We start from the raw sequence: 26878 nt of genomic DNA on the forward strand, positions 1-26878 counted from the left end.
TTTGTGCTCTGTGCAAAATTTCCAATCTGTGCATGTTTTAATGAAAAATGATATAAAAAGTGAGAATTTTGATACAAACACACCCGTTTGTATAAACCCCAAGTGTGGTGTTTTCAACTGTTGAGTTTTATACACCCATATTCTGACCGTGGAGTTTCACACAAAGAGTAACCCTGGAATTATGGAAACCTTTGGGCCTCATAACTGCTAAATTGTTGGTCTAAAGTATGAAAGAAATAAAGCAAGGTACACCAACTTGATGTGGGGAAACGTAAAATGCAGACTAGACAGTATGCAGGGGGGGGGGGGTGCAAAAACAGCAAATGTAGGCATAAGAAGTAGGCAAAGTTCGATAGCCAATAATTACCACTTCCAAGGCCCACAGGAGTGCTAAACCTGCAAAAACAACAAGGATCAATGGGAATACAAAAGTGCACTAGAACGAGTGCAATATAAACAGACACACTAACCAAACAACCAGTGTAGGCACAAAAACAGGCAAAGTTCGATGGTCAAAAATTGCCAATTCCAGAGCCCACAAAAGTGTCAGGAAAACAGTACAAAAGTACACTGGAAGTGATGAAATCACTGCACTGTGCACATAGCAGTCAAACAAAAAACAGACAAAAAACAACCGATGTTTCGAGCAGATAAACTGCTCTTCTTCAGGGTCAGACAAAATATAAAGCAAACAACAAGAACTCAAGGGTTGACAAACAGAAGGCCTTAAAGGGGGGTAACTCTATTGGTTTTGGATATGGATTGTCTTTAAAATTTCATATAATATCAAATATTGTCCCTTTTATGCAGCTTTATAAAAAAACCGAGAGTATTTTCTACGTAAATGTGAATAAATAGCAAAATTTGCAACCCAATACTTGGTATGCGTGAATTGCATTCTGGGAAGGGAAGCAATAGCATGTGCCGTAATTCCTGTTCGTCATGTGCCATGCGTGCATGGTTGCACTGACATTAACCAAGCTCCACTGTACTAGGTACACATTCCAATACTACGGTGACATTTCCCCACCAGTCTTTTCGTGTTCGTCTGTATATCGTTCATGATGATTTTTATGCCTCCACCGGAGGTATTATGTTTCCTGGTTGTCCGTCCGTCCGTCCATCCGTCCATCCGTCCGTCCATCTGTCCGTCCGAGCTTGCGGGTGCAATTTCTCGTAACTGGTAAGATGTACAGTGATGCAATTTGGTGGGGGGATGGTCGTTGGCGGTCTTCAAATCCCAGTAGGTTTGGTTAGTGGGTCAAGGTCACCCAAGGTCATCTAGGGGTCGTCTGAGGTCAAATGAGCAAAAACTGTCGTATGGGCATGAAGCTTGGTGTACAGTGATGCAATTTGGTGGAGGGATGGTCGTTGGCGGTCTTCAAATTCCAGTAGGTTTGGTTAGTGGGTCAAGGTCACCCAAGGTCATCTAGGGGTCATCTGAGGTCAAATTAGCAAAAACCGTTGTATGGGCATGAACCTTGGTGGGTACTGTAAACATTTAGAACCAAATTTTTTTGAAGGTAATTTTGGGGTCATCTGGGGTCACGCAGAGGTCATCTGAGGTCAAATAACTTAAAACTGTCGTATGGGCATGAAACTTGGTGGGTACAGTCAACATTTAGAGTCAAATTCTTGGACGGTCATTTTGGGGTCACCCAGGGGTCATCTGAGGTCAAATAACTTAAAAATGTCGTATGGGCATGAAACTTGGTGGGTACAGTCAACATTTAGAGTTAAATTCTTGGAAGGTCATTTTGGGGTCATCCGGGGTCATCTGAGGTTCAATAACTTAAAACTGTCATATGGGCATGAAACTTGGTGGGTACAGTCAACATTTAGAGTTAAATTTTGGAAGGTCATTTTGGGGTCATCCGAGGTCATCTGAGGTCAAATAGCATGAAACTTGGTGGATACAGTCAACATTTAAAGTTAAATTTTTGGATGGACATTTTGGGGTCATCTGGGTTCACACAGGGGTCATCTTGAGGTCAAATTACTAAAAACCGTCAGTATGGGCATGAAACTTGGTTGGGTACATTCAACATGATACGCCTCAAGGTGGAGGCATTGTGGCCGACGCTTTGCGTCGAGAACCGCGCAAGCCGAGAACCGCTCTAGTTGTATATAAATTATGGCATAATGGCAATAGAGCTCAATAACAAAGCAAAACAGAAATGCCCCAACGACAATGCTGGAAATGCCCGTATTGAACGGAAAATTTAGATTTTAAAAAACTCTTTTTCATACCGATTCAGAAAAAAAAAGAAACCAAATATATTTCCCCTTGCAATATGTACATTTCAATGAATGTAAATAATTTTGGGTTTAAAAAATGGAGCAGAAAAAAAAGCTATCACTACCGGGATTTGAAAAATACGACGCTCTAGCCAACTGCGGCACGCGGGTAAGTTCGGAAGGAAGTTTTAAAGCTTTATAGTAACGTGGTCGATCTGAAGTCTCTTCAGCAGATATTGCGGTTCGCTTTTTTCATACAATGTGAATGATGCGAAACCAAACTAGCTGTTGAGGAGACTATAATTATCTACGATAAGCCTGTCCATAATTCAAGAAATTGGTAGCCACCAAGGAAGCTATTTTTGTGTGATTTCTCCGGAAATACATCGACTTGGAGCATCAAATTTCAGGATAGTAATGAGAAAAATACGATCTATTTTGTGATACCAAAAACTCATGAACAATGACAAAAATCGGGGGGATGATGTTGTCGATCGGGTTACGGACCTTTAACTCACTTTTGGCCTTTTTGAAATTTTGGTATCAAATTAATCTGTAATACCACAGATTCTTAAAATCATAAAGCCTTAACTCAATTCAACTTCCTATTGCATCTATAGCACAATAATACTTAGTCACATCTCAATGCAAAATATTATTTTACTCATTTTTCCCAAAAAGGCACTTTTTGAGTTGAGGCCTTCTGTTTGTCAACCCTCGAACTACATGCTGTAGTTTAAAACAATTCAAGTCAAAAATTGAAGACACCGCTTATTTTGCTCTGAGTTTGCTGTCGTGTTTGCTACTTAGTTTAATTTCAACTTGCCTTCAATTTTTGACTTGAATTTGTTTTTTTTTCGTTCCTGTTGTTCATATTCAAGGTATCCGCTTGTATCATTTATTGATCCTTGATGTGTTTTGTGTCCTCGTCCGTTGGATTTACCATTACCCACTTGGTCTAAAGTATATAAAGGTAGAATGGCAAAGACTAGTACTTGAAGCCATCTGTGTGGTCATATATTTGGCAAAGATGCTCAGTTTGTAGGGAAAAAAAAAGATTTTATCCAAAAAAATTTCGGTCAAGGTAACAAAAATTAGTTAAGTAAAAAAACGAATTTACTGATTTTTAAAAATTATTTATAAATATCTAGGACCCATTAAAAAAAACCATTTTGACCAATATTGAGAAATTTTCATTAAAAATGGTTACAAATGCTCAATTTTGCAAAAGAATCCGTTGTTTTGTAATGTTAGTTGATTTATTTTGACACCAAAATTAATACAAACAGTAGAGTTTGCTAGTAATTCTTAGTCAGTGGGAGTGGTCTAGTTCGTAGACACATTTCTGATTGGACAAGCGCATGATTTCGGGTGCCGTCTATCAGGCCGTAGACGTAACACGCGATAATGCGTAACATGTGTGTAGAGGTGCGCGTATGTATCGCGCTGGCTGCGTAGACTAGTGCGGAATACGCGAACGCGATAGCAATACGTGCAACAGAATACGTAAGTTGTAAATAAGTTTCGTTCATTTTATAATGAGGGGAGTTTTTATGACGGTAACTTAGTTATTGATTTAAAAATTTGTTTAGAGTTATTAAAATAATATTTAACTGACTAAGAATGAGAATAAGCGATAGGAATTTTTATTTTGCCTATCCTCTACCTATGATAGACAACAGGCAGGTCCAATATTTTTATCGTAGTGGATACCGGCTGCGCCGCATCCACTACTCAAAATGTCGTTTATCACACAGTAGAGGATAGGCAAAATAAAAATTCCTATTGTTTATTCTCTAATTAAGAAAAAAAAAAGGAAATCCTGACGGACCGATCCAATTGTTAAAATTCAATTGAGGGTAAGCAAACAATTTTTTCTTGGCCTAATGGGCAACCAGGTGTTGGAAATACTACTCTATAAGCAACTTTGTCATAAATGGCATCCAGGTGTTGGAAAAAACTACCATAATAGCAACTTCGTCCTAATGGGCATCCAGGTGTTGGAAAAAACTACCATAATAGCAACTTTGACCTAATGGGCATCCAGGTGTTGGAAAAACTACCATAATAGCAACTTCGTCCTAATGGGCATCCAGGTGTTGGAAAAACTACCATAATAGCAACTTCGTCCTAATGGGCATCCAGGTGTTGGAAAAAACTACCATAATAGCAACTTTGTCCTAATGGGCATCCAGGTGTTGGAAAAAACTACCATAATAGCAACTTCGTCCTAATGGGCATCCAGGTGTTGGAAAAAACTACCATAATAGCAACTTCGTCCTAATGGGCATCCAGGTGTTGGAAAAAACTACCATAATAGCAACTTCGTCCTAATGGGCATCCAGGTGTTGGAAAAAACTACCATAATAGCAACTTCGTCCTAATGGGCATCCAGGTGTTGGAAAAAACTACCATTAATAGCAACTTTGTCCTAATGGGCATCCAGGTGTTGGAAAAAACTACCATAATAGCAACTTCGTCCTAATGGGCATCCAGGTGTTGGAAAAACTACCATAATAGCAACTTTGTCCTAATGGGCATCCAGGTGTTGGAAAAACTACTCTATAGCAACTTGGTTGTAATGGGCATCCAGGTGTTGGAAAAAACTACTATAATTGCAACTTTCTCCTAATGGGCAACCATGTGTTGGAAAAACTACTCTAATAGCAACTTTGTCCTAATGGGCAACCAGGTATTGGAAAAAAAAAAAACTCTATAAGCAACTTTTTCATACTTAGCATCCAGGTGTTGGAAAACTATTCTATAGCAACTTTGTCCTAATGGGCAATGGTGTTGGAAAAACTACTCTAACAGCAACTTTGTCCTAATGGACATCCAGGTGCTGGAAAAACTACTCTATAGACCCATTCCATGTCAACTCCAGGGATGTGCACCGCAGCACCTCTTCAATTTTTTTCTTTTTCTGTGTGGTGGTAGATATTGATGAGAAAGTAAAATCCTGAAAATTTGAGCTTCATACTCCATTTTGTTTTCCCGTGGCATCAATTTGAAATTTAGGGGGGGTCAGCGTACAAAATGTGTCGCAACGGGAAAGACGATGCTTGGAGGTCCATAAATGTATAAAGGAACCCTTTACAACTTTGAAAAGTATGTATCCTGGGGTACTTATTTGTGTAGAATTCAAATCTGGCATCAGAAAACATGTAACTCGTTTACTTTAAAAGACAGGGCCCTCAAAATGCAACTTCGTCCATCCAGGACCAACTTTGGGGGGTCAGAACTCCAAAAGTAAAAATAATTTTAGTGTCCATTTTTTTGCCAGTCAGAGCCCTTTGGTAGGACAATACTCTTATCCAATATTTAGCCTATTAGAATACTTTTAGTTGAGAATTACCCATGGAAAACCCCTAATTGTGATGTTTTGTACATTTTGACCCCCTGAAAACCAATGTCAGACAATTTGATCCACCATCAACTTCAACATACCTGAAAATATGTCCTGGGGCAACATTTCTGACATATTGGTTTTCAGGGGGGTCTCGAATGTACAACACATGTACAATTGGGTTTTGCATTCTCCATATTGTACATAAAGTCATTATACATAGGCTCAAATCAAAAGAGTAATGTCCTACCAAAGGGCTCTGACTGGCAAAAATGGACAATAAAATTATTTTTACTTTTGGAGTTCTGACACTTCCAAAGTTGGTACTGGATGGACGAAGTTGCATTTTGAGGGCCCTATATCTTGTAAAGTAAAGGAGGTACATGTTTTCTGAAGAAAAAAAAAAAATTGAAGAGGTGCTGCCGTGCACATCCCTGGAGTTGACATGGAATGGGTCTATAGCAACTTTTTCCTAATGGGCATCCAGGTGTTGGAAAAACTACTCTAATAGCAACTTTGTCCTAATGGACAACCGTGTGTTGGAAAAACTACTCTAATAGCAACTTGGTTGTAATGGGCATCCAGGTGTTGGAAAAACTACTCTACAACAACTTGGTTGTAATGGGCATCCAGGTGTTCAAAAACTACTATAATTTAGTATAGTATAGTATAATTTAGTTTAGGAGTTTACATGAATGAGCTTTATTAAAGCATCAAAAGTCAATGCATTGTGATGTAGTCAATTTTAAGTTGCTCATAAATGGAATGCAAATCTGCCACAAATGGCTATAGTTAGGTCAAAACCTCATTTTCATTTCATTTTTTCATTTATTATTATTTTCACTCATCAAATTACAAAAAGCTAGAATACATACAACATAATAATATAAGTGAGAGTGAAGGAATCACAGGAAAGGCCAAGGAGAGGCCTGAAAATCTGTGATCCCTTGATTGGTTAATTCATCATTTGACATGACAGCAGACTGTCACTTCAATGAAGTAACAGTAAGCTGTCATATCTTGATATGAATTAACCTAAATACATGAAAATAACAGTTAACAATAGTAAATAAGAAAATGCACAACACAAATAAGTAATATAAATAATATCCAATTTGGTTATATAAACCAGATATAATAAGAGTTAATAGTAACTTTGCATAAGATGTTTCTTAAATACATGGCGGAATTGATTAATCGATGATGAACTTTTAATGCTGTTATCAACATTGTTCCATAACTTAGTAGCTGCATATTTAATAGATTTTTCACAGAAAGCTTTTTTGATAAAAGGAAGCCTCAGACGATCTTTATTTCTGGTGTTTAAGTCATGGATCTTAGACTGTTTTACAAACAAATCATCAAAAACACTTGGTAAAAATCCATTTTCATGCTTGTACATAAATAAACCAAGTTCAAATGTATACATATCCCTGACACTTAAAGTATTATACCTAATCAGTAAGGGATTAGTGCTACTTCTATAATCACTTGCACTTATAATAATGAAGAGCCCTCTTTTGAATTTTAAAAGATCATTTATGTATGATGAACATGCACATCCCCAAGCTAAAATACCATAGTTGATATACGGTAATATCAACGAACAATACAATGTATATAACGCCTCATGTGGGAGGAAGTTTTTTAATTTATTAATGATACCGACATTTCTTGAACATGTTTTAACAATATTATCAATATGTTCTCTCCAAGTTATATTCTGGTCAATTTGAAGACCTAGAAACTTAGTACTTGGCACTCTTTCAAGCGGTGTTCTTGCTGTAGAGTGCCTGTCAGAATCAAGAAAGAGTAACAAGTTGTACTCGGGTTTTGTGTTCTTCCTGGTACCGAGTAACATATAATTAGTTTTTTTAGCATTGACAGATAATTTATTTACCTGGAACCATCTATTCACATTAATAAGCTCTTTGTTGAAAACCTCCTCAACAACATTAAAGTGATTGTGAGAGTAAAATAAATTGGTGTCATCAGCAAATGAAATCACATCAAGTGAATCAGTAATTAAGTGAATATCGTTAACATATATGATGAAAAGTAGTGGACCCAGTATTGAACCCTGTGGCACACACGCAAGTAAGATTTTGCTGTTGAGATGAAACACCATTATAATAAACATATTGTTTTCTATTACTCAAATAATCCTCAAACCAATTGTGTGTAATACCTCTAAAACCATAGTGATAGAGTTTATCAAGCAATATTGTATGGTCTATAGTATCAAATGCTTTTGATAAATCTAAAAGACACCTGCTGTAAAATTGTCATTGTCAACAGCTTCAGTAATTTTGTTAACCAAGTCAATCACTGCCATATATGTGCTGTGGTTTTTCCTAAAACCATACTGACGTTTGTATAAAATGCGATGATGATCTAAATATGACATGCACCTGTTAAAGACAAGTCGTTCCAGAATCTTTGAGAAAATTGGTAAAACAGAAACTGGGCGATAATTCGAAAACAAGTCATTATCATCCTTCTTATATAGTGGAATTACCTTCGCTACTTTAAAACTGTCAGGTATTTTACCTCAATTTGGTGACCACTCTCTGGCTAGTAAGGTTTGATGATTGATTTGACTTCTATGGACCATTTAGAAAAAAAATAGCCCCAATGTCCCTCGCGAAAATCCCGGCATTTTTCGCTAGAGGCCAAAATCCAAAATGGCCGCTGCCACCATTTTGAAAATTTAAGTTTTGAACCAGAGTGACCCAACTTTGTCCTAATGGGCATCCAGGTATTAAAAAAACTACTCCGCAACTTTGACCTAATGGGCAACCAGGTGTTGGAAAAACTGCTAAATAAACAAGGATAGAGGCACTGAACAAAGAAGCGCTCAAACGTTACGAACTAAATAGCAACTTTTATCCTAATAGGAAGCCAGTTGTTGAAAAAGGGTCAGTAAGGCCACGAAAAGAAAAAAACCACCCTGTTTTGCAGGCCCGACCGACCCAGATTTTGTGTTTTGGGAGATTTTTGTTAAAATCAAGTAAAATCAGCCGTAGAATTTGTTGAATCACTTTGATTTGGTACTTCAAATTTACAATGTTGCAACCTGTTGATTAACTCATTCCTCCTAGAGATACCCAACACTGGTTTGTGGGGATGGGGGTTGTAGTACATTGTAGGATGAAAGTGTTTAGACTTCACATAAACAAAAGTGCAATATTTTAGAGTTATTACGGAAATAATACAAGAAGTAGGCCTAAGTCTTCTTTTAAAACTTATTATTTCTAAATTTTTCTAGAATCGGGAGAAGGAAAATTATTTTGAAATAATTATGTGTTCAGTGACTGATAAGAGTTTAGGCCTACGACAGGTCATTGATGAGGGTCCTTAAAAAAAAAAAAAAAATTAAAAGAAAGAAATTAAATCTGTGGAATTTTCACTTTTAATCCCAGATATACAGGGTGTCCCAAAAAAGAGGCTCCTCATTGCGCCTCTTTTCTCCTATTTCTGAAAAGTTGATCAAATATATTTTGGTATGTAAAAAACCTTGAGTCATTAGCTTTAATAAACCAAAACAATTATATCAATCGGCTCACAATTTTTGAAGATATGCTCTTTCAAAGAAATGTACCCGTTTTTCACTCTGTCCACGGAGAAGGTTTGGCTACTTCAAAGATTGAAAAGGAGTACACATACCATACATGAATATCAAACATTCCTCAATGATAACTTTATAAAATAACTTTATTTATGGAATGGGCTTTACCGGTGGGTTTATGGGCAATGCATTTTGTTAATAGTGTCATTAATTTGTGGGTAAAATGGATGCCGAATGGGACTTCTTTTACTTGCAATTACTTTTTTTTTATTATAGTTATTTATGCCTTTTTGTTTTATTATGTTTCTTACTTTCTTACTTTGTTGTTTCTTGCTTTCTTTTATTTACAACATAGTCATTTCTCTTTTTAGGATAAAATGTAGCCCTAAAAGACTGTTTGGTTTGTCTTTGGTTCTTCTGAAGTGAGTTTACTGTGCTGCTGTGCCCTCTACATGATTGCCTCCTTGGCGAATACAGGTTTCAGCCCTGGTCCTCATTGCATCAATTATGCGTATGTACCATCCTTGTGCGCGGATACTTGCGAATGCATTCAGTAATACGTTTGCGAAGATCTTGGATTTTGCCACAAAGAAAAAAAATCAAGTGGTGCGAGGTCTGGTGATCGTGCAGGCCACTCCACAGCATGAGCCATCCCAACCACTCTGATTGCTATCCGTGGACAGAGTGAAAAACGGGTACTTTTATTCAAAAGGGCATATCTTCAAAAGTTTTGAGCCGATTGAAATAATTGTTTTGGTTTATTAAAGCTAACGATTAAAGGTTTCTTTACATACCACAATATATTTAATCAACTTTTCAGAAATAGCAGAAAAAGAGGGCGCAATGAGGGGCCTCTTTTTTTTGGGACACCCTGTAGGTCAAAGTAAAAATTAGGAATAGGATAAGGCCAAATAAAAAAAATAAACATGTTTCACGTCCCCTCCCGCTTCGTTTTTGAGCTTTCCTCAATGTTATTTTTATTTTTTGAAATTCAGTTATAACTTTTCAAAAAATATGTCTAGGAAGTAGAGATGCTTTCTATAGCCTTGCTAATATACAAGAAACACTTTTATAAGGTTTTGTGATAGTTATAGGGGGCCTATCTCTCAGAACAACAAATAAAAAGAGGCCTCCTCCTTTTTCCAGGCATTATTGTATGCGCTAAAACAGCTCTGATTTTGCGATAAAAATAAAAAGCCCCTCTTCCTCCTTTTTTTTTCAAAACCGGACGTGAAACATGTTTTTTATTTTATTTGGCCTAATATTTCTTGTTACGCTAATCCAGTTGAAATCCATACCATCCCTACGGAAGACGTGATCTTAATCTTCCACAATTTGAATTTTTTAGGTCTTGGAGGGGGGGGGGGGAATGTATATCGTCGATACGAAAGGTCAAATGATGGACGGCTTTTTTCCCTAGCTACATACACTTTCAGCTTTAAGTACATAAAGTTTACATCGAGAACTTAAATGTCAAAAATATAAAAACACCAATTTTTAATAATTTTCCATAACTTATATAGCGAATTTCATTTTTCAAAATTATTTGATATCAGCAGGACATTCCTCTCCTCTGGGCGACATGGGGGGGTAGTCTGAGTAGTCATGGCATCTGCTTGGAATGTGACCCCGGAACAGTGGCGTAGATTTCTTTTTGACATGGGCGATGATGGGTTGGAAAATTGTCTTTGAAGTATAGTGAATCCAGCACCCTCCTGCCCCCTGCCATTCCCGCTTGTTACGCCACTGGTCGTCCTCCCACGCACACATCGCATAGTTGATTCTATTTGACATCACTAGCTCAAGAAAAAAATATTACAGAATCTAGAAACACCGTTGATTTTAAGCGGGCCCTATATTTTTGTATGCGTAATAAAAAAAAATATAAAATTTACTATGTGCCAAATTCCCGGGGCTAAAATGACTACATACAAATTTGCATAAATCGTCATAAATAAATTATTCTCTTTTCGTACCCCATGATTATGCAGTCAGTATTTTTTTTCAATATTTGTACCAGTCAACAGTCACGATGATTCTTAAAAAATGGCGGTGGTGGTGTCCCTAGTCGAAATTTGATAGAGATTTGATACATATCAAAACTCTATCAAACAGAATTCTACAGAATTGGGACATCATTTGATAGACTGTTTGATAGAGTATTTGATAGGTATTTGATAGGATCTATCAAAACTCTAGCAAAAACAAGGAAAGTCCATATTTGATAGAAATTTGATATAAATCTATCAAACTCTATCAAATGTGTCCAAATTTGATAGAATGTGATAGAATATAATAAATTGATGCATGTGATTTTCAGCTTATCTCTATCTAAAGTCTATGAAATGTTTAGGTGGATTGTCACACTCCTATCAAAACCATATCAAATATAATATATTTCTGTCATGCATCTCTATCAATTTTTCAGCTTGCAGCTGCCAAATTGTTAGCTGGCTATATCGAACCTCTCTACTATCAAAAGTCTATCGAACACTCCCACTCTTTTATATATCAAAAGTATATCAAACTTTTAGCTGGCTGACGAACCTCTCACCTATCAAAAGTCTATCAAACACCTCCACTGGATAACGATCCTCTCCTCTATCAAAAGTCTATCAAACACTTGCAATCTTCTATATATCAAAAGTCTATCAAAATTTTAGCTGGCTGACAAACCTCTCACCTATCAAAAGTCTATCAAACACCTCCACTGGATAACGATCCTCTCCCCTATCAAAAGTCTATCAAAAACCTGCAATCTTCTATATATCAAAAATCTATCAAATTTTTAGCTGGCTGACGAACCACCTCCACTGGATAACGATCCTCTCCCCTATCAAAAGTCTACCAAACACGTGCAATCTTCTATATCAAAAGTCTATCAAATTTTTAGCTGGCTGACGAACCTCTCACCTATCAAAAGTCTATCAAACACCTCCACTGGATAACGACCCTCTCCCCTATCAAAAGTCTATCAAACACTTGCAATCTTATATCAAAAGTCTATCAAATTTTTAGCTGGCTGACGAACCTATCAAAAGTCTATCAAACACCTCTACTGGATAACGATCCTCTCCCCTATCAAAAGTCTATCAAACACTTGCAATCTTCTATATCAAAAGTCTATCAAATTTTTAGCTGGCTATCGAGCCTCGCCTGTATCATAGAAAAAGATTTGGGGGTATTCGGGTTTTGCTTTGAATGCATCCAGGCTTGCTATATAGACACGCTTTATTGCGCGACGCATGCACTGCGTACAGGTAACAATGCCAAAGCGTATTATCACACAGGCTGTTTCCGCGCATGGTCTGCAAGGACCCAAATACCCCACATTTCTCCCCATGGCTAACGACGCCATTGTACGTGGCAATCTCCCCTTTCCTTTTCTATGGAATTAGTCTATATCTGATGTGTCAACACAGTTTAAAATTTAATGTAAATTATTTTAATGTTAATTTGGCTGCATGCATGGCTCGTACAGATTGTCATTGCATTGGAAACTTTAATATTAGCTTATAAATGTGCTTTTTAGAGGTTAACCAGACCAACCCACAGACCACATGTTACTTAATATAGTCATGTGTGTGTTAAAGCATCAAAGCATAAACAAATTGAGTAAAGTAGGCTAGCCTTACCTCTAAAGCGGGCCAACGCATAGGTTTAATTCAGTCATGTTGTTGTGGGGTTACTCATCATATTACCCATTTACCCTTATGAAAATAGCAAGCATTTTGGAAGCTTAAAAAGGGTAGTTTTTCGTGGGTAAAAAAAGGTAGCAAAATTGCAATTGCTAATACGCGGAAATGAAATTAAGGGTATGAAATTTGATGCAAAAAATAAAATCCCTGTTTAGTGTGTGAAAACAGGCGTGTGTTACCTGTTTAGGGTATCGTTTTAGCCAAGGGTTAGGCCTAAATCCTCATTGTTTAGGGTGTTTTTCAAAAGTCGATTATCGCGGATGGTGTAGAAGCCACAATGGGAGTGACACCCCGAAATCACTCCACGATTTATGTACCAGTAAAATTCGGTTTTCAGCTCATTTGCTTCCGTTAGTGTCTACATCTGAGAATAAATCTCAATATTTTATTTCAGAGGTGAAGTTTTGGCACGAATTTGAACAACGTCCGGTTTCAAAAATTGAGTGATTTTTTAGGTTAAATTTGCACCTTTTTTCTTTGCAGCAAAATAGCAAAAAAAAGTAGATGCATGGTCACCAATATATTCTGTTAAAAGAATAATATTCTACACGTGATAAGCTTTAATTTGATACCAAACTTTTTTATCTATAGTATGTTTTTGCAGTGACAAAACGCCATCCAAACGTGTGTATTTTCCTGTGTATTTCAATGGCGCAATCAATGGTGGTGCGCTCTCACAAGCCCATCTTTCACAAGCATAATTAGCAAGCTTGCAATACGCATACGTATGCCAAGTGTGCGCATGGTGCGATATAGACATCTGTTCCAATTTGCAATTGCAAACTCATGATCATGAACTGTGCAATGTGCATCTTGTGAGTATGGTACATCATGTACATGTAGTATATGTACCAAATTAATGTGTGCCATATAGTATCATGCAAACAATTTGTAGTATGATTCAGATATAGTAGGTAAGCTTATCAATTTTATTTTAAAAATTAAATCAAAATGTTGACTGTATATAGCCTACTTACAGTTTAGTACACACCCCAGGTACACACACCTCGAGCTGCTAATAAAATTCCTTTTCTGTAACACAAAATTTGCCCCCAAATATTGAAAAAACTGCAACTCCAACTGTCATGACCGTTTGAAATGTGAAAGCTGCCATGGTATTGACGGTTGCAGATCCCCCTTTTCTAGGAGCACCATGCAGTCATATTTGATAGGAATTTGATAGTGTCTAAATGTCTAAAATCAGCTAAGTCATATTTGATAGGAATTTGATAGTGTCTAAAGTCTAAAATCAGCAAAGGCATATTTGATAGAATTATTTTTGATAAGTCATATTTGATAGGAATTTGATAGTGTCTAAAAAGTCTAAAATCAGCCAAGTCATATTTGATAGACATTTGATAGAATTATTTTTGATCAAGTCATATTTGATAGGAATTTGATAGTGTCTAAAAAGTCTAAAATCAGCCAAGTCATATTTGATAGACATTTGATAGAATTATTTTTGATCAAGTCAAATTTGATAGGAATTTGATAGTGTCTAAAAGTCTAAAGTCATATTTGATAGACATTTGATAGAATTATTTTGGATTGAGTCATATTTGATAGGATTTTGATAGATTATTTTTGATTAAGTCATATTTGATAGGAATTTGATAGGAAAAACAAATTTGATAGAGATTTGATACTATCAAATCTATATCAAAATATGATTTGATAGGGTTTTGATACATCAAAACCCTATCAAATGCTCATTTAATAGACATTTGATATACATTTGATATATATTTGATAGTTAAATTTCTGCAAGGGGTGCCAAAGAAAAAACCCAAAAGGCAAAGTTAGTGACACGAAGAGCGTGACAATAGTGGAACGAAAATTTTAGTATTGGGTGCGGTGAAGTTGAATACTATCAATAATTACAATACGGGTCATCATGCATGGATGCATCAGGTCAGTTTTTAACATGTAAATAAGAGATAGGTCGCAATCTTGAATTTTTATAGTATCAATTATTAAATCTTTGTTTTCTGAACATGAAATTATGGGTTTGGTTTTTTAAATTACTTTTTACTTTTGATCTTTGTTTTGTAAACTCTAGCTGTTGCCCTACTTACTGTAGGCTAAAGCCAATAATACCTTGTAACTTTTGATAGGCATATACTATACAATATATTTAAAGAACCAGTTGTTATATTATATTGACGGTGAAATGGCCATAATAATTTAAGCTTTTGTTGATGTTAAATAATAATTTATGATCTGCCGTGATTTATAAAAAAAAAGAAGACATTTTCTGATATTAATATCCACGTTTAAGCAAGACAAGCATGGGTTACTGTCGTACTCCGTCTGCCTTTGTCCTTTACAGTAATTGTGCATGTTTTTGTTCATGTATGTTTGTTTATTTAAATATAATAATAATAATCATCATCATCATGCTAATAACACTAATGATAATAATAATAATAATAATGATGATGATGATGATGATGATGATGATGATGATGATGATGATGATGATGATGATGATGATGATGATGATAAAAATATAAATTTAATGTTTATACAGACTTGACATCAATCATGGAATATAATTTTGTCACGAAGTGCCAAGACAAATTTGAAAGAGGTCTGCATAAATCGTACTTATTTAATCGAGGTGTGTCGTGGGATGGTGTAAAATATTTTAATAGAAAATGGAGGACTACATTCCATGAGTTTACATTATGGTGTTCATATTGCTGCTGTTTGCCTCGTTTTTGGCGAAATTTTTCCTTTCAAGAATACCTAATGACAATTTTAGTGACCTGTCCACTTTTACGAAATATGTAAACAATTTTAATTTTTTTATAATAATTTACATAATAAATAATTTAGGAAACTTCACTAAAACTTGACCGCACCGCAACAATAGTTACTTTGACATGTTGAGGACAAGTAGGGTATTGCCAGTGTGCGCATTTCTCTTACAATTGGGCTGTTTTCAGAAGGGCAGAGAACTTACTGGCGTGTGGCTGTCCTGTACAACTGATATCCAAGCTATAGTTAGGGATCGCATGGGGAGGTTTTTTTTACTTTGGATGCCGCGCATTGTGACAGAATTGGGACAAAAGTCTGGTCAGTCGCCATTTCTACTGGTTTTGTACATGGAGTAATGAAGATATATGAAATTCTGTATTTAATGCAGAGATTGTCGTACTATCACTCAAAATGAAGGTTTATTGTTTTATTTTGGGGTTAGTGATGGGTATTTGTACAATTTGGGAATCAGGATTGGCACAGATAGTGTGTAATGGTAAGCCAGTTTTATCCTTTTTAAGTAGACGCATTCAAGTACATGTATTTACAGGTGTTTAATTATTATATATTATGTACATGTGCATGTATTGCAATGATAGAAAGGACTTATCTTGACAGTACTGCAACTTAACCCCTTGAACACTACCTGCCGATCTAACGTTGCCTCTGATTGGTCAATTACATGATATCGTCACTTTAATCACCAATCAGAATGGAACTTTGCAAATAATTCACCCCAATTTTTTTGCGTGGTGAAATTATTCTACCAATGTTGTTGATTGGGCCAATTGATAATGAAAACTTCTTTTTGGCCAATCGGCAGGTAGTTCTCATGGGGTTAAGTTGATTTTGTCACTTCTTATTTTAAATGTTTGATATTCATCAGCATCATCATCATCAGTCGGCTGCGGAGCAGGCGACTACAAGCTTTCTCCAACTGTCGCGATCTTGGGCAAGCGAAACAATTTTGTTTGGCTGCAGCATCCCTTCAGTATCTCCTAGGAGGTGCTGGACATACTGTAAGTACAGTGTGCGCGGCCGTCCCGGTTTCCTCTTCCCATGTGGTGGGGTATAAAGGGCATATTCTTTCACAGGCTCGCCATCTTCAAGACGTAGTATATGGCCGAGAAATTTGAGTTGATGAAGCTTGACTCTGGCAACCAGTGGAGCGGTGTTGGTCAGGTTGTAGATGGTTTCATTTGGAATCCGATCCACACGCTTGATGTTTAACATGACTCTGTAGCAAGATGTTGCAAATGCAGTGATCTTGTTTTCCATGTCCTTGGTAATTACCCATGACTCGCACCCGTACAGAAAGACAGTAACACAAGTTGTCTCAAACAGCTTGATTTTTGTTTCGATTGGCAGGGACGGGCTTCTCCAAAGGCGCTCCAGTTTCCAGAAAGCAGCACAGGCTAGTGCTTTTCTTCTTTTTAGGTCTCCAATACTAGAGCCCATCTTGGAACCCAAATACTTGAAGTCTTTGACATGGTTGATGGTACTACCATAGACTTCTAGTGCTGGTTGGGCGTTACAGTTTGCAGTCATATATTCTGTTTTAGGTGCGCTGATGACAAGGCCTAGATCTGCTGCTGCAGTTGCAGTCCTAGTAAGCTGTGACTGGGTCCGGGCTATGGAAGATTCCAGCAGGGCAATATCATCAGCAAAATCCAGGTCATTCAACATCTTGTCAAGATACCTGCTTGACCGACGTTGGTAGGTAACAATTTCAGCGTCAATTCCAGACGTTGATTTCATCAGAAGGTTGTCTACCAGGATAATGAACAGGAATGGTGCCAACACATCACCCCGAAGCACTCCAGTTGTTACTTGGAAAGGCTCTGAGATAATGCCATCTACCATAACGGCACTACTGGAGTCTTTGTAGAGCACCTGGATGGCATTGACCACAACCTTTGGTATTCCATAATGCCGCAGCACTGAAAACATGACGGACCTGTTGATGGAGTCAAAGGCTTTTCTGAAGTCCACAAAAGTGACTGTTAAGGGAAGTTGGTACTCCTTGAAGCCTTGCATGATCCTCCTCAAAATGTGTATTTGCTGAGCACAACTGCGACCCGATCTAAAGCCAGCCTGGATGCTTCTCAGTAGAGGATCAAGGTGAGGTCGGATCCTGTTCAGAAGGATCTTGTTGTACACTTTTGCGGCAATGGACATAAGCGAAATACCACGGTAGATATTATTTGTTCAAATTGTTTTTAATTTCGTAAACAAATACACCCGAAATCAAATTAAATTACTCAGGGCACATCACACAGTCCCCGGGTCAGATGCTTCCAGTCCAATCATCCTGCTTGAGCACAGATGTAAGGACCGGTCTACCATTGTTTCTTGCTCCATTCGAACAAATTGAGCCGAAACAACAGATGAAGGAGTCGGCTTAAAGATGAATGCTACTGTGATGTGCCCTGAGTAATTTAATTTAATTATTTAGCTTTGTTTACAAGCTGAAAGTATTTCATGAGATGGGAAACCCCCTTGCACTTGCAAGAGTTGGTGTTTTAACCGGGTGTTTTAAGTCATTTTGGGATTCCCCCCAAATTATTGTAAACAAAGTCAGATCTATGTTTGGAACTTGGAAATTCCCAGCTCAGTGTTTTGCACCATAGGAAAAACCCCAGGAAGTGATGTAATGTAAAAGGTTAATGTGTATAATTAATCGTGGGAAAAGCCCTTGGATTGTGAAATGGAGATCATTTTGGAAATTCCCCTCAGGAAGTAAATGTGACAAAATGGTCTATTAATATATTGAGAGTATAAAAATGTGAGAGCCTGAGTTTGCTGATTACAGAATGTCATGGGAGATTCTAAAAATCCACACGTGTGTGATGGTCTTCGTGCTTCAAAAACGAAGTACATTTCAACCAGTTTACATAGCCAATAATTGAGCTATTTTAATACAGCAACGAAGGAGATTTCGAGTACACAAATTTGCTTTTCCTCATCAAAGGATTAAAGTTCTTCTGTCGAATTGCTGGAGTTTGCTGGGTTTATGAAAACCACACATATGTCAAATACAGCGGAGCAGTGTTAAAGAAGCCTGTTCCCTGGAGAAAGAGTGATTGGTGAAAGAAATACCATTTTTGGAGAAAGCAGCGCAAGGAGATAAGATAAATATTTGGAGAAAGCAGCGCAAGGAGATATATTTTTGGAGAAAGCAGCGTAAGAAGATAAGTGATCGGAGAAAGCAGCATCATTTTCGTGTGAAGATTTCATACGCAAGGATATTTATAAACGCAAGTGTACAATGGATTAAGTAACCGCTGGTTAAGTACTGACCGAATAAAACTGTGATTGTGTGATTTTATTGTATATGCGATCATTATTATTGTTGTTATATGTACCAATCATATTTAACTTTCAATTAAAGACCTAGATTTTGTTAGCTTAATGAAACAGTGTATTTGTGTTGTGCATTCGTGTGAGTTCGGGTAAAAGGTGATTTTGGCCTTGAGTCAAGTACGACTCGTAACACTACCAAGACAAAGTTCATGTCTTTTAAACATACCAACAGGTCAACATCTACACAAATAAGGACACAAAGCTAGATGAGGTGAAAGACTTCAAATAACTTGGAGCATGTCAAAACACGATAGGCAGAAGCTTGGAGTTAAGACATGCGTAAACATTACAAATATGCCAAAAAATCAGGGTTGAAAAAATAAATTCAAAAATTAAAAGATCGTACATTATTAAATAATGTTCCTCTGTGCACAGATCCCGGTGGATTCATACTGATCAGCGACAGTGCAGGTGGTCAAACAATATATGCTGCACCAATTCCAGGGAGTACATCAAGTACAGACAAAGTAGATCTCATGGTTACACCAACCAGCATTTTTACAAGCATCGCTTTTCATCAGGCAACTTCAACACTGCTGTGGGCAGACTCTTGCCTCGAAGCAGGCCCCCTAATTCCACCTCAAATTTACCGCCAACCTATAAATACATGTTATAATGACGGACCTGAGGTGTTTTTGGGTGGTAACCTCAGACCAGCTTCTGGAGGTGAGTTTATTTTTTTTAAATCATTAGGCCTCGTATCCATAGGCTGTTCCCTTGTGGCGTGTGCCCTTGTTCCGTGTTTACTTTTTCCCATGTGACCTGCCACACAGACAACGAACCTTTGTTTTGCTTAGTGGCCGCTACGGTTCGTTGTCTGTGTGGCAGGTCACATGGGAAAAAGTAAACACGGAATAAGGGCACACGCCACAAGGGAACAGCCTATGGATACGAGGCCCTACAGCCAAAACACAGGTGCAGCATAAAAATTTAAGGTATAATAATTGAACCACCAGGTATAAAAATTTCACATATTGAAGATGAATGATTGATTTTTGTGTTGTGTTTTTGATTCTTCGTTTGATAGTTTGTTGTGGCGCCCTCTTGGTTCCGGTTGGTCATGAGGTTGTCCCAGACAAGGTCAATGTCTAATCCCTTGTCACGGTTCAGTCTAAGTCTTTTGACTCCCTCTCTAACACTTTTACGTTTTCCCAGTCAATCTGGTGTTTTTTGCTCCTGCATAACTGTGTAACATATCAATTCCTTTCGCTCTGAAAGTCAACAATTTTTTTTCGCTTTTCCCTAATAATGTGAAAACCGAGAATTGCACACCTGGTTGACAATAAGGTCAGTTTCAAACCGAAATGTGTGTGTGGCTGTTGTACTGTCTTGCATAGTGGTCTCGTCGTATTCATTTAGATGGGGTGTATAAATAATAGTGTTTTAAAGACTACGCATGACCGGTGGACGACCCTGCAAGTACTGCGAAATTTGTTGAAACTTATGATTGGATTTCTTGATAAACCACTTAAACGCGGGGAAAAAGTTTGGACAAGCAATGTGAATTTCATATCATTGGTAATACCGTATTCTTAATTTTACGTGTAGATTTGTTGATGTAAAAAACAAACACTATTTTCTATGGAGCAACCTGGTGAAACACAGCCTTGCGTTAAACGACCACTAATTCTCTATAACGCAGTTTTCAATGGAAAAATAGGTAATTTTAAACAGGATTTTTCATACATCGAGTTCTCATAGTGAAAAGCCATTATTATCAATTAGAAGGTTGAATCCCTAAATGACCAAAATGTCAACATAATGATGACATGAGACTTTGTTTGTTTTAAACCACTGAAGTGTAAATACCAAAACCTCACAGTGCACCTTTTTTGGGACTAGATAGGAGCACACCTGGGTGGGAAAACCGATGTGTAGCAGACGAATTTGGGGAACTTTTCAAAAAAAATCTGTAAATAATGGTAGAAAACACGTCATCTCTGCATGTTACTCTAAAATTTGCACATTTTTGGCTATACAGCTTGGTATTTTCAGTGATTTTTAAGCATCTTTTAAAGATGCCATGCAAGAAAATAGTCCCTCTGTTGTTTTCAAGCATTGTCCAGCTCTAATTAATGGTATATGTATAGATATGTTTTGTGTTGTTAAGTTTGACAGTTAATGTAAACTAATTTCCATTTTATTTGCATGAGATGGCTCGCTTTAAAAGCTTTCCTAATTTAAATGTAATATCAAAAAGTATACTTTTTAACTTATCTTATTCATAATCACTATTTATTTTATACAGAAATAATAACTGGAATTACCATTGACGAAACAAATCATCAATTGTATTGGGCAGAACGGTACATTGCCGTTGGTACTGGTGTTACATCTCATGCGATATGGACGGTTTCTCTCAATAGTGAAAACGCCAATGATGACAGAACCAAGCTCTATGACGATCCGTATTCTAGCACTGACCCGACTGCTGAGATCGTAGACCTAGCATTAGACCCGATTACTCAAGAACTTTATTGGGTATTAAACACCAGGACACCAAATACAGCAATTACAAGACGAGCTGAGGCGGACGGCAGTGGAATTATTGCATCAAGGGTGGACTCGGTTGCTATTTTTGGCTATGTAGGAATTGAACTCGACATCACTAATGGAAACATATATTGGCAACATGCGGCCAATTGTCAAATTGATCGTCTCGATATCGATGATTTTACATCCGGGTCACCAACTCAGCTGTATACTGATATTACTTGCACAGGCATTGATTTTTTTCTGTCTACAGTGTCTGCAGCAGAGGGTTTTTACATCTTGAACAGTATCGACGCATTAATCCAAGTTCCCTTATCAGGCGGTGCGGGAACAGCAATAGTAAGCGATTTCGACATCAGTCCTTCTTCACATCATATGATTTTTGTTCCAAATTGCCCAGTCCGACAAGAAATATCATTGACGGCTTCCAAATATACCACGTTTGAAGGTGATACCAATTTTGCCGTCGGGGTACTGCAAACAGGTGCACCCTGTTACGACGCGCTGGTCCGTTTGGTCAATTTTGGCGGCACGGCTTCACGGCCTAGCGACTATTCTTCCATCGTTAATGGAAAAGCCGAATCCTTGGACAGCCAAACCATTCAGTTTCAAAATTTGCAAAGTTTGATCTCTGTGCCTTTTGAAATATACACCGATGATCGTACTGAAGGTAACGAAACTTTCATAGTAGACTTAGCCGATCCTTCCCCATTCGCATCTATTAGCCTGGGTGGTATTACCAGAGCTGAAGTAACTATCATTGACAAATCGAGTTACATCCAGTTTGTTCAGAGCACGTATGAAGTCCGCGAAGGTGATCCGACCCTGATGACCATCACTCTCGAGAGAAATGGCAATCTTGAAAACTCGGCAAGTGTAAGTTTAGTTGCCACACCAAGAACGGCAATGGCAGGTGACGACTATGATCCAAATATCGCCGATGTATCCTTCAACGCATTTGAATCTACAGCCACAGCCGTTATATCTATTACCGACGACGACGAACTTGAAATGGATGAAACCCTACAAATTTCTATCGTTGAACCTCAATCACAAGGTCAAAGCAGCACAGAAGTCGTAATCAAAGATGACGAAATCGGATTCACCTTTCAGCAAGATGGTTACGAATTCAACGAAGATATTGGCCAAGTAATCATACCTGTTGAGCGGATTGGATCAACAGAGGTAGAAGGAAGTGTTAATATTGCGTTCCATGATTCCAATACAGCAATGGTTGGAGAGGACTTTACCCATTCTAACCCTACCACGCTCACGTTTGCCCCTGGACAGTCTGTTGTTAATATCTACGTAGACATCACAGACGACAATCGCTACGAAAGTACCGAATCCTTCCAAATCTCTATAAGTGACCCTCAACCAGAAGGATCCGATATTATCATCGCTACTACAACTGTGAGTATACTAGATGACGAGGAAAATATCCGATTCGCTGAAAACCAAGCCACTGTGCGGGAAGGCGAAACCACCGTAGTTCGGCTACAACTTATTCGTGATGTAGCTCTGAAAGAAACAAGCGTTCTCATTACTTCATGTGAGCCTTACAGAAGTGCTGTAGGCGGCCAGGACTTTGTCCCGATTAACTCCGCTGTAGTGAGATTTCTTTTAGGGGAGACGACTGCGTACACACCAGATGTAATCATCCTCAACGATAACATTGGTGAAGTCTATGAGTCTTTCAGGCTTGTCATAACTTCACCAGAGCAAGGATCTATCGCATGTAATGAAGATATGACTAATGACATTTACATTGGTATTATCGATGACGATGGAGCAACACACAGGTTTTCATCTTCAAACTACGTTATTCCGGAGTATTCTGCTAATTTGAAAGTTCGAATCAACCAAGAGGGTATACTTTCAGATGACGATCAACAACGCATAACTCTGTCTGCAATAAGTGGATCTGCAACAAACAATCAAGATTTCGTTTTTAATGGTCCACGTAGACTCAATTTTGGTGACACAGGTTATACCGACGTTCTGATACAGATTGTTTCTGACAACGAATACGAGCAAGGTGGCGAAACCTTTACCCTTCAACTAACTAATGATGACGGGGATATCATCGATACGGCTTCCGTAACCATCCAAGATGACGATCGTCCACCTACTCCAACACAACCGCAGTCCTATTACTTCAGAGAAGATTCAATCACCGTGGTGGAATCAAAGGGAGAGATTCGAGTTGTCGTGTTACGCACTGAGCGATCCATACCGGCTACAATTTTAATTGATACCGTTACTGGATCTGCCTCGCCAGGTTATGATTATTTCCCTCTCAATCGGTATCCGGTGGAATTCAGCGCTGGTGATCTTATAGCTGAGAGAATTATCTATATCGTCAATGATGAAGATAATGAAGATACAGAGACCTTCCAGGCTGTGTTGTCATCCCCTACTGATGGCGGATCTATTACGGGTGGCCCATTGACCGTTAACATAACTGACGACGATGAAAGCATCGATAACTCCTTATCCACAGAGGCTGTGATCGGTATTATCGCTGGGATATTAGGGACTTTGTTCGTACTGGCGGCATTGATGTTTATATGTTATATTGCGCTAATAAGAGGAGCATCCAATGGCCAACGTACTCCCATTGCGGTGCCACCTGTCCAATATAACAAAAGATTCGGGCAACCAATAACCTATTGAGTCTTGCGAAGGAAGATTTTAATGTGTTGGTGATGTTGGTAGTAGGAATCGAAATGAGAAGGTTGATGTCCGATGTATTTTCACTGCTCTACTAGATACAGTAAAATCAGTACTAATGACCTAGGTTTTTTAAAGATAGTACTTATTAAAACAATAATATGACAAAAATGAACAATATGATAATATCATTTGACAATATTTAAAGTCAGTGACGTAATGGGTAAGGCATACAATAGTATAGAGTAAATCTTAAATATGTATAAAATGGTTGAGGTATATTTGAGTAAAAATGGGTATCCTAGAAAGCCCTATGCAAATGTTCATGGTACGATACAAAGAGCCATCGTCACCTATCGGGCACCGATAGTGCTATAGGACCAAACTAGATGTTGTACCTTATAATATTGCTGTAAGTGTACTAAATATAATCACTCAATGTATAATTTTTTTCCATCTTGTAGCGAGTGACTATTCGTCCAATATTCATTTGATATTAATTACCGCATTTTTGTGATTTATTTTTCAAAAACTGAAGCTGTTTTTGTTTAAATCGAACGTTACCATAGGATTCCTCGACTCATTTCCATTCCAAAAATGTTAATTACTACTTTACATTAGTTATTTTTTGGTATAGTGAAATATATAAACATTTTTTTTGGGGGGAGGGCACCCCACGTGGTATTCCTCGGTTCCAAAGCACAGCGTTTCACAATACGCTGAAAACAACTGATACACAGTCATTAACCTCTGTGGCACTTGTATATAACACCATTATTAAAACAAAATTATATATTTTTGTAATTGTACAGTTTTAAATATCAAATGTGTACGTAAGCAAGGTAAAATAATCTCTTAAGATATATAAATAATGAAAGAATATTTTGAAAGAATTTAATTTGAGGAACATAACTGTAAATACGGGTTTTTAGGATTTGGTATAATGGGTAAGATAATATGTAGCTTGAATTTCGTCGTAAAAGTGATGATGTAACAGGACTAACTACCATAGCAATAGGTTACAATAATTTTTGAATATATCGCCCAGCACTGCAAGCAGGTTGCACTCATCACATGTGTATGTCTGCAATCATAGATTGATTACAATACCGCTCTTTTCAAAGATACTAATCGTACATGTGCGAGTGATCAGCATGATAATAGAATTACGATTCAGGTCTTTATCCTTGTTCTTTGACATCTGTGGTTCAATGCAGAGATACTGCGTACCATTGCAGATCTATCTATTCAAAAATTGTGTTCACCTATTGCTATGGTAGTTAATCCTGTTACATCATCACTTTTACGGAAAATAAAATAAAATAAATATGTGAATATTTAACTTTTGCTGATAAATCGTTATTATTGGTCATTGTTTCTTTCTACTCGTAAATTTTTGCGTCAAATTTTGGTCAAACTAGCCTACGTATAGACCGATTATTACTCTGGTCTTCAGTGGTGTTATTAAATTTACAATGAATCTTCCTGAAATTATAAAATTGACAAAGCGTAACCTTGAACTGAAAGACAATATCATTACAATTTTGTTAAGCGTATAATTGTTCAAACCTTTTTATGTTATTGTTTTGGTCAGTATTGTTATTTAAATTATTGTTATTGTTATGTTGTGAAGTTCCATTTGAAATGCATACACTCTCTATGGAAGATATGACCTTAATCTCCCACACAGGGATTGTGAATTTAAATGGGATTACAAGAATATGTGACTCTTTTTGAAACCCATGTGTGGAAGATTAAGGTCATGTCTTCCATAGGGGCGTATGGATTTTAACTGGAATAGTCCATTGATTTAGGTTCAAAGTCCACATAGATGAAGACCTGGTGTGAACGAGTCTAAACGTTACTGAATCAGGTTGATGATTCCAGAAGATTGATAAGTCCAGCCGAACGTCGAATTGGATCACTTGAATGGATGACTTTATTTTAAGTCTACATTCCTGTGCGAGTGGTTAAGATCTCTCTTCCAAAGAGGGTGTGTGGATTTCAACTCGAATAGCCCATTGATTTAGGCTGGAAAGTAAATATAGATAAAGACCCGCTGTGAATGAGTCTCAACCTTACTGAATCAGGTTGAAGATTCCAGAATATTGATTCACATTTCTCTCCATTTTAATCTACAATACTCTACTAAATTAAGAAACAATTGCCAGTGTAAAGTATTTCGGCATACTTACTACCTACAACCCTTCACGGACAAACATAAAAGTTCATTGATTTTGTAACCTGGTGTGGACTTGTATGGGGAGGGTTGAATAACGGTGTCCATGTTTGACGCTGGGCGGGTATTTGAAAAGGTTTTTATGGTGCATTTTCAAGGATTTGGGCATAGCGATATCCCCTTATATGTCCGTTATTGTTTGGTGACTCTGCCAGTGACGAATACCTCAAAGATACACAAGTTACGGGCACTGGGACGAAATTAGGTGCCTGTTGAGAAATTGTTTTGGCATATTACTACATCGTAACATTATAAAGCTATATGTGGCCAGTCGTATACAGGTGGTAAAAAAACTTTATAAATGTCGCTTCAACCAGCGCTGGAGAGGATGTTCCAACTAAAACTTTAACCGAAGACATCATAATACCCAATATTGGAGAGGAGAGGCGCTTTGAGATGGAAGTGACAGATGTTTCCATGGAAAGAGCTCTGTTTCCTACTATCGCACGTCTGGGACTCAACCGTGGAACAACTTCCTTGATTCTCATCACCTGGCTGAA

At 37.5% G+C, this 26878-nt stretch overlaps 1 protein-coding gene across 1 annotated transcript; it reads left to right on the forward strand.

Annotated features, from left to right (window-relative positions):
* The first annotated feature begins 16054 nt into the window (after positions 1-16054).
* LOC140161639 (extracellular matrix organizing protein FRAS1-like) lies at positions 16055-24142 on the forward strand. Its single transcript, XM_072184939.1, has 3 exons — positions 16055-16106; positions 19349-19639; positions 21222-24142. Exons 1-3 carry the CDS (start codon positions 16055-16057, stop codon positions 24140-24142), a joined length of 3264 nt encoding a protein of 1087 aa, XP_072041040.1.
* Positions 24143-26878: the final 2736 nt, after the last annotated feature.

Source organism: Amphiura filiformis, chromosome 10 (assembly GCF_039555335.1).
Source record: "Amphiura filiformis chromosome 10, Afil_fr2py, whole genome shotgun sequence".
NCBI classification, from domain to species: domain Eukaryota; kingdom Metazoa; phylum Echinodermata; class Ophiuroidea; order Amphilepidida; family Amphiuridae; genus Amphiura; species Amphiura filiformis.